Source organism: Portunus trituberculatus, chromosome 49 (genome assembly GCF_017591435.1).
Source record: "Portunus trituberculatus isolate SZX2019 chromosome 49, ASM1759143v1, whole genome shotgun sequence".
In the NCBI taxonomy this organism is placed as follows: domain Eukaryota; kingdom Metazoa; phylum Arthropoda; class Malacostraca; order Decapoda; family Portunidae; genus Portunus; species Portunus trituberculatus.
In genome coordinates this window covers 12,877,860-12,892,859 of record NC_059303.1, presented here as the reverse complement: position 1 = coordinate 12,892,859, position 15,000 = coordinate 12,877,860, and the positions used below count along the sequence as shown (strand labels likewise).

General features: G+C 43.6%; 2 protein-coding genes across 10 annotated transcripts in view; one reads left to right on the top strand and one right to left on the bottom strand.

Annotated features, from left to right (window-relative positions):
• LOC123499119 (coiled-coil domain-containing protein 102A-like) overlaps positions 1–15,000 on the bottom strand; it is a 30,319-nt gene that overhangs the window by 827 nt on the left and 14,492 nt on the right. Inside the window, exons 1-10 of one of the 9 annotated variants that reach the window (XM_045246750.1) lie at positions 10,824–10,991; positions 10,358–10,702; positions 9,023–9,163; positions 7,864–7,974; positions 7,223–7,423; positions 6,016–6,911; positions 5,055–5,258; positions 4,445–4,676; positions 1,687–1,883; positions 1–666 (exon numbers count right to left, since the gene is read on the bottom strand). The exon at positions 1–666 is cut by the window's left edge and continues 827 nt beyond it. In XM_045246750.1, coding sequence (XP_045102685.1) covers positions 504–666; positions 1,687–1,883; positions 4,445–4,676; positions 5,055–5,258; positions 6,016–6,911; positions 7,223–7,423; positions 7,864–7,974; positions 9,023–9,151 — 2,133 coding nt within the window. In that variant the 5' untranslated portion in view covers positions 9,152–9,163; positions 10,358–10,702; positions 10,824–10,991 and the 3' untranslated portion in view covers positions 1–503. Of the gene's footprint in view, positions 667–1,686; positions 1,884–3,018; positions 3,158–4,444; positions 4,677–5,054; positions 5,259–6,015; positions 6,912–7,222; positions 7,424–7,553; positions 7,685–7,863; positions 7,975–9,022; positions 9,164–10,357; positions 10,739–10,823; positions 10,992–15,000 lie in introns of those variants that run through there. The other 8 variants (XM_045246747.1, XM_045246748.1, XM_045246751.1 and 5 more) reach the window with 8 other exon arrangements.
• LOC123499276 overlaps positions 13,213–15,000 on the top strand; it is a 23,474-nt gene continuing 21,686 nt past the window's right edge. Inside the window, exon 1 of the mRNA XM_045247077.1 lies at positions 13,213–14,014. Within this exon, the coding sequence (XP_045103012.1) occupies positions 13,850–14,014 (165 nt within the window). The 5' untranslated portion in view covers positions 13,213–13,849. The remainder of the gene's footprint in view (positions 14,015–15,000) is intronic.

Sequence of the window (15,000 nt, the reverse complement as noted above, 5' to 3'; positions counted from 1 at the left end):
GTAAAGTAAATGTGTGTGTGTGTGTGTGTGTGTGTGTGTGTGTGTGTGTGTGTGTGTGTGTGTGTGTGTGTGTGTGTGTGTGTGTGTGTGTGTGTGTGTGTGTGTGTGTGTGTGTGTGTGTGTGTGTGTGTGTGTGTGTGTATTTGTGCATATATGCAGACATAGATTTAAATATTATGAATATGCAATATACTATAAAATGCTGAAAATAGAGACAACTGTGAAAATCAATTGGTTCAAAATAGTATATGTTCTTTAAGTGTTGTATAATGTATTCTGTGATGCCTGGCAGCCCTAGGAGCATGTCCCAAGGAGATGGTCGCGGCAGAAGACTATCCACTTAAAACCCTGAATAACCTGTTTGGTGATGGTGATGATGGTGGTGATGATGATAATGACAATGATGATGATGTTATAGTTAAAAAGCTGGTCAGTAACGACCAAGGTAAGGTCAGGTCACACAAGAAGCTCTCTCACAACCTTGAGTAGTGACCTACCACAGTTCAGAACTGTGCAGCGTCGTCATCAGAGTCTTGAAGGAGGCCGGAGGTGCGGAGAGGGAGGGAGGACACTTGGGATGAACGGAGGCGGGACTGGAGGTGTTCCACTTGTACTTCCAGATTTTCCACCGTTTCTTGAAGTTCATCATTGCCTCGCTGGAGTTTCCTGTGCACGAAGAAATCAAATAAAATAATTTTCTCTATAATTCTTTCTGTATATATTTTTTTTGTTATAGATTACTGCACTTATTTTCTACATATAAAGAAACACAAAAATTGAAGGGAGGGAAAAAGCCTCTTTCAATGTCCCTGCCAAGTGAGATGGAAGAGATGTCTTGATGTTTATTTCTTGAAGCTAGATATGTGTGTGTGTGTGTGTATTTACCTAGTTGTATGTTACAGGGTTCGAGCAGGGCTCATAGTGACCTGTCTCCATATCTACATTTATCTAACTTCTTAAATTTGCACACACTTTCTGCTGTTACAATCTCTTCACTTAATCCATTCCAGATGTCTACTATCCTATGCGGAAAACTGAACTTCTTGATATTCCTATGACACTGACTTTTCATGATTTTCTTGGAATGTCCTCTTGTTTGTCTATCTCCCTGCTCCGTCAGTATTACCAGGTCTTGTCTATCTTCTCCATTCGGTTTACTATCGTATACATCATTATTAGGTCTCCTCTTTCCTGTCTATCCTTCAGAGTTGGTAGCTCCATCTCCTTCAGTCTTTCTTTATAGGGAAGATCTTTTATTTCAGGGACCATCTTTGCAGCAGCCCTTTGTATCCTTTCTAGTTTCTTACTATCTTTCTGCCTATATGGTGACCATATAGGCATATGTGTGTGTGTGTGTGTGTGTGTGTGTGTGTGTGTGTGTGTGTGTGTGTGTGTGTGTGTGTGTGTGTGTGTGTGTGTGTGTATGGTGCCTTGGCAGGCCTTCTTGAGTGGGACTGCCAGCCCAGTGCTATATATATTGATAGATGGATTAGTGTTAAAAAGAACCTAGGAGAGCAAAGCTATCTTGAAAAAGAAAAGAAGAGGGAAGAAACAGTTCAAGTAATAAAAAGAAAGGAGAAAAATCAATAAGCAAGGAGTTTACCAGCTGAAGATTGAAGCTACAGGCTGACTCAAGCATTACTAAGGTTACTAAGATGTAATTCTCTCTCTCTCTCTCTCTCTCACCTCATGCTGTTGGAAGCACCATCCACTTCATCCTCGGCAGCTGCCAGGTCCTTCTTGAGCTCCTCCACTCGTGCACGCAGCCGCTTCACTTCACTCTCATACTGCTCAGCACGGCGGGAGCAGTGCAGCAACTCGACTGATTTGTCCGCCAGAACTTTCTTCAGCTTGGCATGGGCGTGCTTCAGCTCTGACAGTTCCTGGTGCAGGCGTGAAGAGTTTAGTAGTAATCTATTTCTTTATCTCATTATAAAACTGTTGTCTCAGTCTTCCTAAGAATGAAAACTTAAGTTGTATCTTTTTCAAACATTTATACTCCATGTCCCAGATGATATAGCCCAGCTATGTGCTGAGCTCTTGCTGGCCTTTCATCCTGTGGTGGATGGTGAGGCCACTGTGATGTCCAGCTTTCCACACAGATAGAGATTATGTTAAAACAACTTACACGTTACAGAAACAGCTTTCAATATGAAGTTATTACTTTCCTTTTACTGCATGGAAAACTTCTCCATTTACACTTTTTTATTGTGGCATTCGTATTCTTCAAAGACACTGTACCAAAGTCAGTCAAACCTATGATTGAAATCTTTACCCCCGTACAACATAATGAGAATGCAAACATTTTTCTCCTTGTATCTGACGGCTTCCTATTCCTAGCAGAGCATAATCCCACTACCTAACCAAATGAATTTAGATCTTGGAAGTATAGCATCAATTCTTCTACTTCCAAATAAAGCAACTGGCTCAATCCTGCAGTTTACATCCTTCTGTTCTAACAAGCATTCATTCACGGTACTATCTCTCATATAATTCTGATCCAGTAGTTTTGAAAGGCAGACTGTTTACATGGCTAAAGCTTTACCATCTGACAGCAGCATAAGGCACAAAATCAAAAGTAATTTGCTGCCAACTTCCTTTTCTTTAGGTTCTTCCTAAGGATTCTACCTTGTATCTTTTTTAGTTTACACACTGGCACTCAATCTTTCACATCAGAATATTGAATTATAATTGAGATATAAAGCAGCTTATATGAATATCTTTTTTTGCAAGAGGATACTAAACTATATTATTTGTCATTCATTCATGAAAAGTTTATGGAAATGACTTCCTTGGGTTATGGTTAGCTTAATCTTATGAGTTCCCTGTACAGTAAAACCTCAATATAAAGGCTACGCTGCTATACCGAAAAGTTTGCTAGTATATCCAATATTAGAGCAAGGCCTTTTAGTGAGAGATAATTTTAAATATGAAGTTGTTTGGTAATGAAGGAATTATTATTACACTGTGCCATCACCACTGTATACTGGGAGACAAAGGGGTAAGCTAATGAGGAAGTTTGTTTAGTGTTCATCTTTTATTTGAAAGGGAGTGTGGGTGATACGAGTGTTGGTATTGAAGAGACGCCTGCCCCGCCCTGCTCTGCCTTGCCCTGCTGTGCGATGACCCATCTGCTCCCTCCACCCACACTCCTTTCCTATGAATGACAAAGAGTCAAACTCATTAGTTGTGGTGGCCACATGGCTAACATCCTCTATTACTTCACTGTCACTATCAGTCATTATTATCAAACACATGAGACAGATTGTGTGCACACACCTAGCCTACACGTGTGTGTGTGTGTGTGTGTGTGTGTGTGTGTGTGTGTGTGTGTGTGTGTGTGTGTGTGTGTGTGTGTGTGTGTGTGTGTGTGTGTGTGTGTGTGTGTGTGTGTGTGTGTGTGTGTGTGTGTGTGTGCGCGCGCATCTTGATGTGGAATTGCCTCCATCCACCACTGCTGTAGCTGCCTCCTCTCTTTTTTTCCCTCTACTGAGGCATGTGTGTCATAGTACCATACCCCTCACTGCCCATGGGTTCCTTTGACACTACAAGTATATCACACTCAGTAAACTGCTGCAGGTAACAATAAAGTAGATAAAAGCTAAAGGTAACCTGCCAAAGGTTGGGGAGTGATGGTGATGGTGGTGAAGGTGGTGACTTGTGTCTGAGCACTGTTCTTACTATTTCTTGTAGCCTCATTGACACTTCATGATGAGTAGAGTGCACATGTGGCCATCATTAAATGCTTTGAATAAAGTTAACTGACTAAGGAGGTTGAGTGTGTTTGTGCTACCACTATTGCTGCTGCTGCTGCTGGCCTGTATGACCACACTGATACAACAACTCACTCCCCTTACATGTACTGGAGTGATTCATAATTATTACACTTAGTCAGTTCTTTACAAATATTTCAACAACAAATTCTAGGAGCATTTTTGCCATATCTAGTGAACTCAAGACTTGTTTCACAAGCTAAGGTTTTTCGAATATCTGATATTTTCTATACCAAGACTTATTACATTGAGGTTTCACTGTAATCACAGATTTTTAAATATAGAAAGCTTAACACAATTCCTACTGAATATTCAGAAACTTGCACAACAAAATATTACATGTTCCTTCCATCAACCCCTCCCCCCAAAAATCAGAAAAATACAGAGATCAAATATAATGCTGGAGATATAAGAGAGGCTGATGAGATAACATTAAATAATTAACGTTCCACCAGTTGGCAATTTAAAAAGGAGAGACAAGAAGTGGGTAGGTAAACTTTTCTATTATTGCCTGATGATCTTAAGAGAAATTTTAAATCAAGTCATAGAAAAGAAAAGAGAAAAGAATACAAAAAATAAAAAGGATTAGGGTTTACCATACTCTTTCATTCATCCACTGTGAAAGCTACATGGGAACTTCAATATGATTCATCTTGACTTTTAATCTCTACCTTACACTTATCAGCAATTTCTTGTTTAAGCTGAGCCACATCAGAGTCTTGACAGGAGGTGTTCATCTTATTCCTCTTGTCCAGTCTCTCCTCCAGTTCTCCAAGCTGTGCGCGGAGCTTCTTTGTTTCTCGCTCAAAGCCGAGCTTCTCGCTTTCCAGTCGCTCTCGCCTACCCCACTCAGCAGCATTTTCCTCCTGTAGTCTCTCCAGCTCTGCTCTGAGGTCAGCCATTCTACAGACCACAAAATAAATCAGGTCTAAGAAAAGCCTCAATTGCTGCAACCACAATAACCTTAAGAGTAAGATATGTGGTCAGAGACACTTAAAACAAGTAAATATTGATGCTATTCATATACATAAACTTTGCCCAACCTTAGTTTGGAATTAATACAAAATTATAAAAAGTCATTGTATTACTAATTTAGGATTACAGTTCATTGGATGATTCTTCAGATTCTATGAGTATATGAACATTAGCAAAAGAATATCAGGGAGTAGAAAGTTCTCCTATTTTTTTTCTTTGAAAGGCTCTATACATAACAGGAACTATTGAGTGTTGTCTTTGCATATCAGGAATATAGCTACACAAAATGACAAGCAACCTCCTCACCTGCGGTCTATACACTCCCTGGTGGACGCCTCGTCCAACATTTCCAGCTGCAAACTCTGTACTTCTTTCTGGTGCTGGGCACGGAGCGCTACCAACTCTTTCATCAAGTCTTGCCGTGACGCTCGCATGTCCTCCAGCCTCAGCCTCAACTCACTTGTTTCTGCCTGCCACTTGCTGCACTCTCGGTCCAGCACTGACTTCTCCCTGTGGTAGAAAACAACCCATTACAACTCCATCATTCTGAAAAATCCTACACTTATTCACCTCAACAGCAATGCACAATGTATAATCTCTCTAGCAACCTTCTTGTACAAACCTACATTTCCATGATACTTCAAAACCAAATAGTCAGATCTCAGATTCTTTTCCCTAAACACTGTCACCATTATGAGCATTAAAAACTCAGAGGTTATTCTCAATGACTGGGATAATATTTGAAAAACATGAAAGAAAACATCCTGAAAAAGAACCAAAATATCATGCACATACCCACTACATTCAATATTCCAGTGCATGTCTGGAATATATCAGGTGAAAGTAATAAAGACTGAACATCATTGAAAGAAAGATTAGATTATACATGTGTGGAGGCTGCATGAATATGATTGAAGCCTTGTAAAGTATATCATGACAAGGTACACACACACACACACACACACACACACACACACACACACACACACACACACACACACACACACACACACACACACTGGCCATATACATTTGTAGAAAGGCATGACAGCAAACACTGGTCTGCTTGTCCCTCCAGAATAAGACTAATTGACTCACAATGCCAAGCCATCTCATTTATGTACTTATAACAAAGAAGTCAACAGAGGCAGGCTCTCAACACCTTACTGGCCATCACAGACATGCAAATATGAGTAATGATGAATACTAAAAAGAAGAGGTAGATGTGATGATGTGGGTGACATTAGTCATTGCTTGTGTTACTTACTCTCTCTCTGCCTGTATGGTCTTGGTGGCCTCATCCAGCCTCAGCTTGAGCATTGTCACCTGCTGCTCCAGACTCTCCTGCTCAGGCGTGATACCAGAGTCATCCAGCAAGGAGCCCCCACACCCTCCCATGCCGCCTCCTCCACTAGTCCTCTTGCTCCCACACCGAACCTCACGCCCGCTCACACCCTCCCAAGGACGCCCTGCCTCTTCAAAGAGTCCCTCGCTGCACTCACTCCCTCCACACACCTCGCTGGTTGGGTCGGAGACGGCCGATATCCGAGGATTGAGGACATGGCAGGGGGTGGTATCCGGCAGCGGGTCAGACATGGTGGAGATGCGGTGGGACGGGGACGGCTGGCTGCTGCTGTTACTGCTGCCTCCTGCTGCCTCTCGCATGGCTTGCTCCTGCTGCTGTTGATGCTGCTGAGCATGAATCAGCTTCTCCTCCACGTCATTCTCCCGCTGAGGTGGAGGATGGTGATGATGGTGGTGGTGGTGGTGGTGGTGGCAGGTTCCTGAGTCCTCCTGCACTGCAGTGTCCTGAAGGTACTCATCACAGATAAGGTCCTTCACTTCCCTCCCTGCACGACACTTCTCACTGAGCCGTGTGGCTTCACTGGGCTTGTGGACAAACACCGACACATTTTCCACTCCCCCACTCAGGGTGAGAGTTTTCCCTTCCCCATCCACCCCTTCCTCACCATTGCCCATTGCTTCACTGGCCTGGTGCAGGCCACGTGAGCCAAAGATTTCCTCCAGGAGGCTGAAGTTTGTGTTCTTGGCATCACGAATAAACTGCATTTCATCAGTGGAAAGCTTCTCTGCCTCTGGATGAGTGAGTGGCCGCAGGGGAACGCTGCCGTCTCTTTCTGGTGAATCTCGCAGGTGTGTACCCTGGTGTGGGTGTGGATGCAAGACACCACCAGTAAATATAAGGAACAAGATTACCTTAGCACCGATAATAATGATAACATCAAACACACTACTCTTACTTATAATATATATGCCACTCAAGAGGACTAACAGTTAATAATAATACACATCTGTTAGTAAGGCAGAAATATTGTTAATCTGTTGCTAGAATTGCAAAACCACACTTAAAAACCAGCTTTACTTCAACTAGAGCCTTTTGAAATGTCTAAGTATGACATAGAAGGGTTCAGGATATGATATGATCTCTCTCTCTCTCTCTCTCTCTCTCTCACCTGACTCCTGGGGTCCTCTTGCTGTTCCAGAGAGGGATCTTTTCTTGGACACACCATGTGATAAGTTTTACTAAGGTGACTCATCTGTGCTTCCATGTCATTTTTTTCCCTCTTGAGAGCGCTGTTTTCCCTCTGAGACACTTCCAGGCGGCCACGAAGAATCCTCACTTCTTCCCGAGCCTTATTGCGCTCACTCCTCACCTGTCAAAAAAACTTGTGTAAATGCAATGATGATCATGACATGGTATTAGATTGTGTCAGAGGCATCACCTGTTCATTCTGTCACTTAACACATGCAAACATGACAACAGTCTCCCAGCAATGCTCTTACCCAATGGTTGGCAAGTGAATTATTTTTTCTTAGGAGTGTATCTAACCTCTTGGTCCACATTTGCAAGACTTCAGATGATTAGTAATCATCAAATCCATTATCTTCTATCCATCTTCAAGTATATTGGTATTCTAAGTGTGCAAAATTTTGTATTAGTAACACTTGTAAAATGTATTACAGAGAGAGAGAGAGAGAGAGAGAGAGAGAGAGAGAGAGAGAGAGAGAGAGAGAGAGAGAGAGAGAGAGAGAGAGAGAGAGAGAGAGAGAGAGAGAGAGAGAGAGAGAGAGATGGGTAGTTGATGTACAATACCTTGCTCCACTTCTCTCTCCAGTTAGCAGTGCAGTCTGACCACCACCGCATTGTCTTTTCCATCTGTGTGGCTCTGGCTCTTGCCTCCTCCAGCTCCCGCTGCATCATTTCCTGCACAAGAAAGCAGGACACGGTTAGTTATTGCCATAAGGAAAGATTCCAAGAGGACCAGTATTCTATGTTTTCTTTGCCAATTCTTCCTCTCCTCTTAAGCGCCAACTTTACACAGGGACGGCTTATTCATCTGTGCATGGAAGTGGTTCTATATTATGGAGAGCTTCAAAGCTATACCCAGTTACAATATGCAAATGAAATGTAAAGCCTTGTTCACCTCACTGTATCTCCTTTAACTGCCACACAGCCACACTCTGCACTAAAGCTACATCCCTTACTGTCTTTGTTATTTTCAAGGATTCAATGCTTTCCCTTAAATCTCACTCTCTCTGCATCCCTCTACTCCAATCTTTATTCAACATCATTACAAATTACTTGTTTTAAATGAATTTCTCACTCCTTTTTTTTTTTTTTTTTATTAAACTCTTGTTATCTATTCTCCATTTAGTTTTCTGATCAATTTCTTGACTGTCCTATTTCAAAATTTACATTCATTTCTCCTCCTCACTTAAATTTCAATGGGTACACTATTTTTTTGTAACAATTTCTTTTCTATTCTCTTTTCTTTTATGGTTAGTCATCTACTGTGCATTTCTGTTTGTCTTCCTTCCAAGCATCTTGCAACTCACCATTCTGATTGCTACTACAGTCACCATATCTGAACACAATACCTCCTCAAAGTGTTGGCCAAGTGTTTCCTCTCACTCTTGCCAACCTTTCTCATACCTCTCTAATCTCCTCCTTTTTGTCTATCCTCTCACAAATCAAAGTGATTCACCTCTCTTTTCTCCCATTCTTGCCATGCTGCCATTCACTTCTTATTTCTATCTTTTCTATAACAGTGTAGTGGTCTGACCTTGCTCACTCACTACCTCAGCACTCTAAACATCTTTCCCTGATCTCTCATCCACTGCCATGTAAACTATCAAACTGTTCTGTTTCTCAATACTAGATATGTAAATGAATGAAAAGAGAAAGTATACAATATATAAAACATTAAGATAGATTGATCAATTGATAGATAAAAGCAATATTAGATATTTACCTGTTTTTCATGCCAGTGATAGGGAAGAGGTATTGGCTCATGGGGGTGTGAGGGATGGGGATGAGGGTGGGCTCCAGGCAGAGAGGCTTGAGCCACCCGCCTCATAGAGCTGTTCCCAGACTCTGCCATCTTCACAACCTCCTGGAATATATAATTTTTGCTGCAAAACTAACACATGTACAGATAAACAGGTAACTATTCTCATTCAAACTGTTTTGTCTACAAAATAATGTTTTTTTTTTCATGCTCAACATTGATTCTGAAAAAAGATAAAAGAGGTGTTTAGTAAAAACAGTATTTCAAAGACAAACTTGCAACCATTAATTACTGAAAAAGACATTAATAGTGACTGATAATTCATATAAAGTTTCAAACCAACGCTGCCTTCCTGAGTCCGATGGCGGCCACCACCGGCTCAACACTTGGTCTCTTCTCACTAGTAATCTCAAATTGGAAGGCATATCCCAGCTAAGATGTTATAACACTTGGATAGAGTTATCAGATGACTAGAGCAAGGATTGCCCAGTATACTCATGCATGAGATCTAACCCAACTTCAAACCAAATGCATGTGATGGGAGTGGTGCAGCCTTCAGGCCATGCTTACACCAAACTCTGGCTGGAATTCCACTTTTGGTTAATTATCTATTAACATAATTGTTTTTGAGTGAAAATTAAACTTTTCTACTAGATTTTGTGGTGTTTTGAATCTGATATTTCTTCTGGAAATTCACTAGTTTTCCAAAATTCATATGACCTTAGGCAAGGAGAAATTGGCAATATCCAATGAAGTAAACATTGGAATTAATCAAAACAGCAAACCTGCCACAAAAAACACAGTTATGCCTCAACAAGTACCTAACCTAATACACACTAACTAACCCAGGCAAAAACCTAACTCAAACCTAAAACCTGACCTAACTCAACCTAACCTAACCTAACATAATCTGGGGAAAATTTTTACAAACACGAATTTATACTAACACTTTTTTTTTCATGTACGTATGTCTTAAAGAGGAATAAAGAATAAAGAAAAAATATTTTGTGCAACATTAATGTAAATTGTCTTTCCAAGAGTGATAAAGGTTAGTGGAATGCATGTATTATGGTTAAGTGAAAGCATTTGATAAGGAAGTGAGTAAGAATTGCTTCCTTAGCACTGTCACTATAATCATGATGTCCTGGGTTTGTGCCAAGCAACATGGACTGTATTTGGTTTTCGTCCCAGAGCCGTACAGCTTTGCCGCTCCCCGAACTCAAAGTTGTTCACTGTTACACAAGTAAAAGGCAATGCAAGTAGTGTGTGACATCACATAGTTGGTGTTTAATGTACTACCTTGATGGCCTCGCACAGCGCTAAGGCAAAGCGGCAGGTGTGCACCACACACCTGTAGGCTGCAGGCACCACATTCCTCGCAGACTCGGTGTGGGAAGGTTACTCCTATAACCACTACTTTAGCGGGTGCAACTCTGCAGTGGCAGGTGCTGGCGCCACCAGCGAAGCGTGTGCAGGCGCCAGGCAGGGTAGGCAGCTTCCACGCAAGGCAAAGCAGCTTACAACACCGCTGGGCACTACTTACTCGCTACTCCTCCATTCTCACATCTTGGACTTTGTGGTGTGAACTGTGGAGTGTTGACAACTCCACCAGAGATTTCGGGGTCACACCAAAAATATTGTTTTCTGTAATCAATAGTAATATATAATCGAGTGCATCAAACAAAAAATGTAATTATGCAATTTTCCAAGCCACAAAAAAAATGACTCCTACGTATACACAACAATATGAGTGTGAATGTACTACCTAAGTTAATGCCCTGTCTTCACAACACCTACAAATCGTTAGGTCTTGATATTTGCATTGGTAATGAAAATTAAAATTTACTACATGGACCACTAATGCAAGTAAACGAAGTGAGTGAAGTCATGCAGTAGCAAGGCATTCCGTGAACCGAGAGCCTGGCTGGCGGTGTAGCAGGCCCGACGTCACCTGTACACCACCACCACCACCCTCCAGCCACCGGCAGCCGGCTAACCACAGCCTCGCTCCTGCCTCCCTCCTTCCCTCCCTTCCTCCTTTGCCTCTAGTAAATAAATATCTTGAGTCTGTTCCATGGAGCCTCATACTATTTCACCAAGCTATTGGTACTCGAGAAGGATGGCCAGTGGTTGTCCCTATGCAAGGAAAGGTTACATATGCGTTTAGTTTATCAAATGTCGAGAGGGAGACAAATCTTGAAATATATTTAGTTATCAAGGGACACCTCGTGTATAATGAAATCTAGCCATGTCCACAAAGAAACACACCGACTCCCATCCCTTCTCCTTAGTACAAGTAGCTTCGTATGTCTTGCAACGTGTTTATTACTGCAGAGGCAGCACACACACACACACACACACACACACACACACACACACACTCTCTCTCTCTCTCTGATGTTCAGGCAGAGTATTATTATGTAGAGAGAGAGAGAGAGAGAGAGAGAGAGAGAGAGAGAGAGAGAGAGAGAGAGAGAGAGAATGAAAGGATCGGACTTCACAAGTTTATCGTGACTATTTTCTGCCCCGCCCAGCCAACTTCTCTATTCCCCTCGGCAGGAAAAGGATTCAATCATTAAAATGAAGACCGCGTTGTTAATTCTAAATTCTAAATTCATTACGATACAACACCCGCATGGTAACCCCTCGTCACTCTTTCCTCCACTGGAGCAACTCTCTGTCTAATGTCTGCTGCTCATTGTTTCTATTTAGAAGCTCGATTTCTTCTTATACACTGAAAAAGATATCAGTTTTGTTATTATGAAAATCTCACAGATAATTCGAGATTAGAGAATTACATAGCTCTCAACTAAGGCAATTAGCTGTCTCGCGCTGCGACAAGTAAACCCCCATCACCTCTGCTCAGCCAACCTTCTCTGGGCCTCGCCGCTCGCTGCCTCTCCCTTATATATTTCTTAATTATCCATTAATGTATATGGCAACTCTTAAGCACAACAAATTATACCTCAATCTGAGACAAGGCGGAGAAGCTTCCCAAGGCTGTGCAAGGCTCCCCTGTGTCGCGACCCTCGTCTTCTCGGCATTCAAGCAACGATTCTGAGAGAACTGAGGCTTTCTATTGTAGAGGAGAGCTCCTGAAGAAAATATTTACTGGATCCTGACGAAAATCAGGATTTATAAGCTCGGTCTCAGCTAGATAATGGTTCCAGACGAAGACATAGGTTCACACACACACACACACACACACACACACACACACACACACACACACACACACTCGAATCCCGGCGCGGCGAGGCAAATGGGCAAGCCTCTTAATGTGTAGCCCCTGTTCACCTAGCAGTAAATAGGTACGGGATGTAACTCGAGGGGCTGTGGCCTCGCTTTCCGGTGTGTGGAGTGTGTTGTGGTCTCAGTCTTATCCGAAGATCGGTCTATGAGCTCTGAGCTCGCTCCGTAATGGGGAAGACTGGCTGGGTGACCAGCAGAAAACCGAGGTGAATTACACACACACACACACACACACACACACACACACACACACACACACACACAGAGAGAGAGAGAGAGAGAGAGAGAGAGAGAGAGAGAGAGAGAGAGAGAGAGAGAGAGAGAGAGAGAGAGAGAGAGAGAGAGAGAGAGAGAGAGAGAGAGAGAGAGAGAGAGAGAGAACTTTCAGCACAGATCTGAGGGAATAATTTTAAAGTTTTAGTTCAAGATTGCAAGGAAAATAATGTTAAGTGGCAATGAGTATGGATATGGGCAGTCTGTAACGACGCCAGAGTCAAGATGGGGATCTGAGTAGGCATACAGTATTCAGATTTCATGCATCCTTGGGAAACTTTCCTGTATTTCAGTCCCCGGTGCTGGGGTAAAGAAAACGAATTTTTGCCGTCGTAGAGAATGGATTGCCACACAAAATGCTTAATTTCAAGGATGACGATATAATTTCTGGTGCAGATAAAACTCTTCACATACACTTAATCTGGAAACAGGAGGCCTATTAAGATAAATATAATGGGTGTTGCTGGTACAAGGCATTCACTAAACCAGCGAGTAAAGGACAAAGAAATGCGAGGGAATGGTAGTAACGTTTACAATGTTTCGGTGGTGGCGGGCAGGCAAGTATCGACCAGGAACAGCAGCAGCAGCAGCGACCGCCGTTGGCTAGTGAGTTAGTGTGTGGTGGTTACCTCGCACGGCGGCTGGCACTTCCCACTGTCCGCCACGCTGTCTACCACTCGTCAAGTCTCTTCCTCTTCCTCCTCCTCTCCTCTCTCTTCCTCTCTTTCTTTTCTATATTCCTTTCCATCTACTATTCTTCCGCTTTCGAAGTCGTACCAGCTAGTGCCAGAATCTTCTTCAGGAATCTCTGCTGAGGCTGCTGCATCAAGCTACACCTTTGACAACAGCCAGCAAAACTCTCACGCTACGTGGTCTGAGCCCCAGTCTCTGTCGTCGTCAGGAGAGCTGCAATCCTTCACTGCCTCTGCCCGACCACGGAGGCTGTCCTCGAAAAGTCCCACCTCGGACAAACGTCCACGGAGTGCCTCCGTGCCCCAGTCACCCTCCGCTCTCTTTCCTAGAGACGTGGGAGAACCCGAAGACACCCTGGAGTACTTCCCACGCAGTGTATCACTCCCGGAGGCCTCACTAGAGGAGCACGTGTGGGAGGAGAGTGGTGCAGCCAACTCGTCGTGGAACAGATTGCTGCTGGCTAGGTCACCCTCCTCCTTCGTCTCCCTCTCTGGCTCACCCTCTTACGTATCACTGGACTCCAGTCCCCCCACATCGCCGCCGTCCTCTCCTAATCGCTCCCAAAGTTTCAACATGCCTCGGCCGCTGGCTCAGAATGTCCTCATGCGGCCTCTGGTGGCTCTGGCCCTGCCTGGCATGTATCTCGTCTATAAGTATAACCAGTACAAGAGACAGCAGCAGGAGGCCAACCGGCGGAAGGCAGCGGAGAGGGAGCTCGTGCAGCTGCATCACAAGATCGTAAGTACATACATAGCCTACATCTACTAGCTCTCTCTCTCTCTCTCTCTCTCTCTCTCTCTCTCTCTCTTGTGTTTTGTGTGTCGATGACAGTACAGTGAATGAGTGATGAAGGCAGAATGGAGGGTGGGGCATACCTCCACTGATCTGACTCCTATGTGACACTAACCTAGTATTGCTAAGTTGTTATGTAAGTGCTGAGTGAGCGAGAAACTTCAGATCTAATCTAAAGATACAATTGTCACACACACACACACACACACACACACACACACACACACACACACACACACACACACACACACACACGGCCCGGTAGCTCAGTGGTTAGAGCATTGGCTTCACAAGCCAGAGGACCGGGGTTCGATTCCCCAGCCGGGTGGAGATATTTGGGTGTGTCTCCTTAAACGTGTAGCCCCTGTTCACCTAGCAGTGAGTAGGTACGGGATGTAAATCGAGGAGTTGTGACCTTGTTGTCCCGGTGTGTGGTGTGTGCCTGGTCTCAGACCTATCCGAAGATCGGAAATAATGAGCTCTGAGCTCGTTCCGTAGGGTAACGTCTGGCTGTCTCGTCAGAGACTGCAGCAGATCAAACAGTGAATTACACACACACACACACACACACACACACACACACACACACACTAGTTCAATGGTTAGAGCACTGGCTTCACAAGCCAGAGGACCGGGGTTCGATTCCCCGGCTGGATGGAGATATTTGGGTGTGTCTCCTTTCACGTGTAGCCCCTGTTCACCTAGCAGTGAGTAGGTTCGGGATGTAAATCGAGGAGTTGTGACCTTGTTGTCCCGATGTGTGGTGTGTGCCTGGTCTCAGGCCTATCCGAAGATCGGAAATAATGAGCTCTGAGCTCGTTCCGTAGGGTAACATCTGGCTGTCTCGTCAGAGACTGCAGCAGATCAAACAGTGAAACACACACACACACACACACACACACACACACACACACACACACACACACACACAC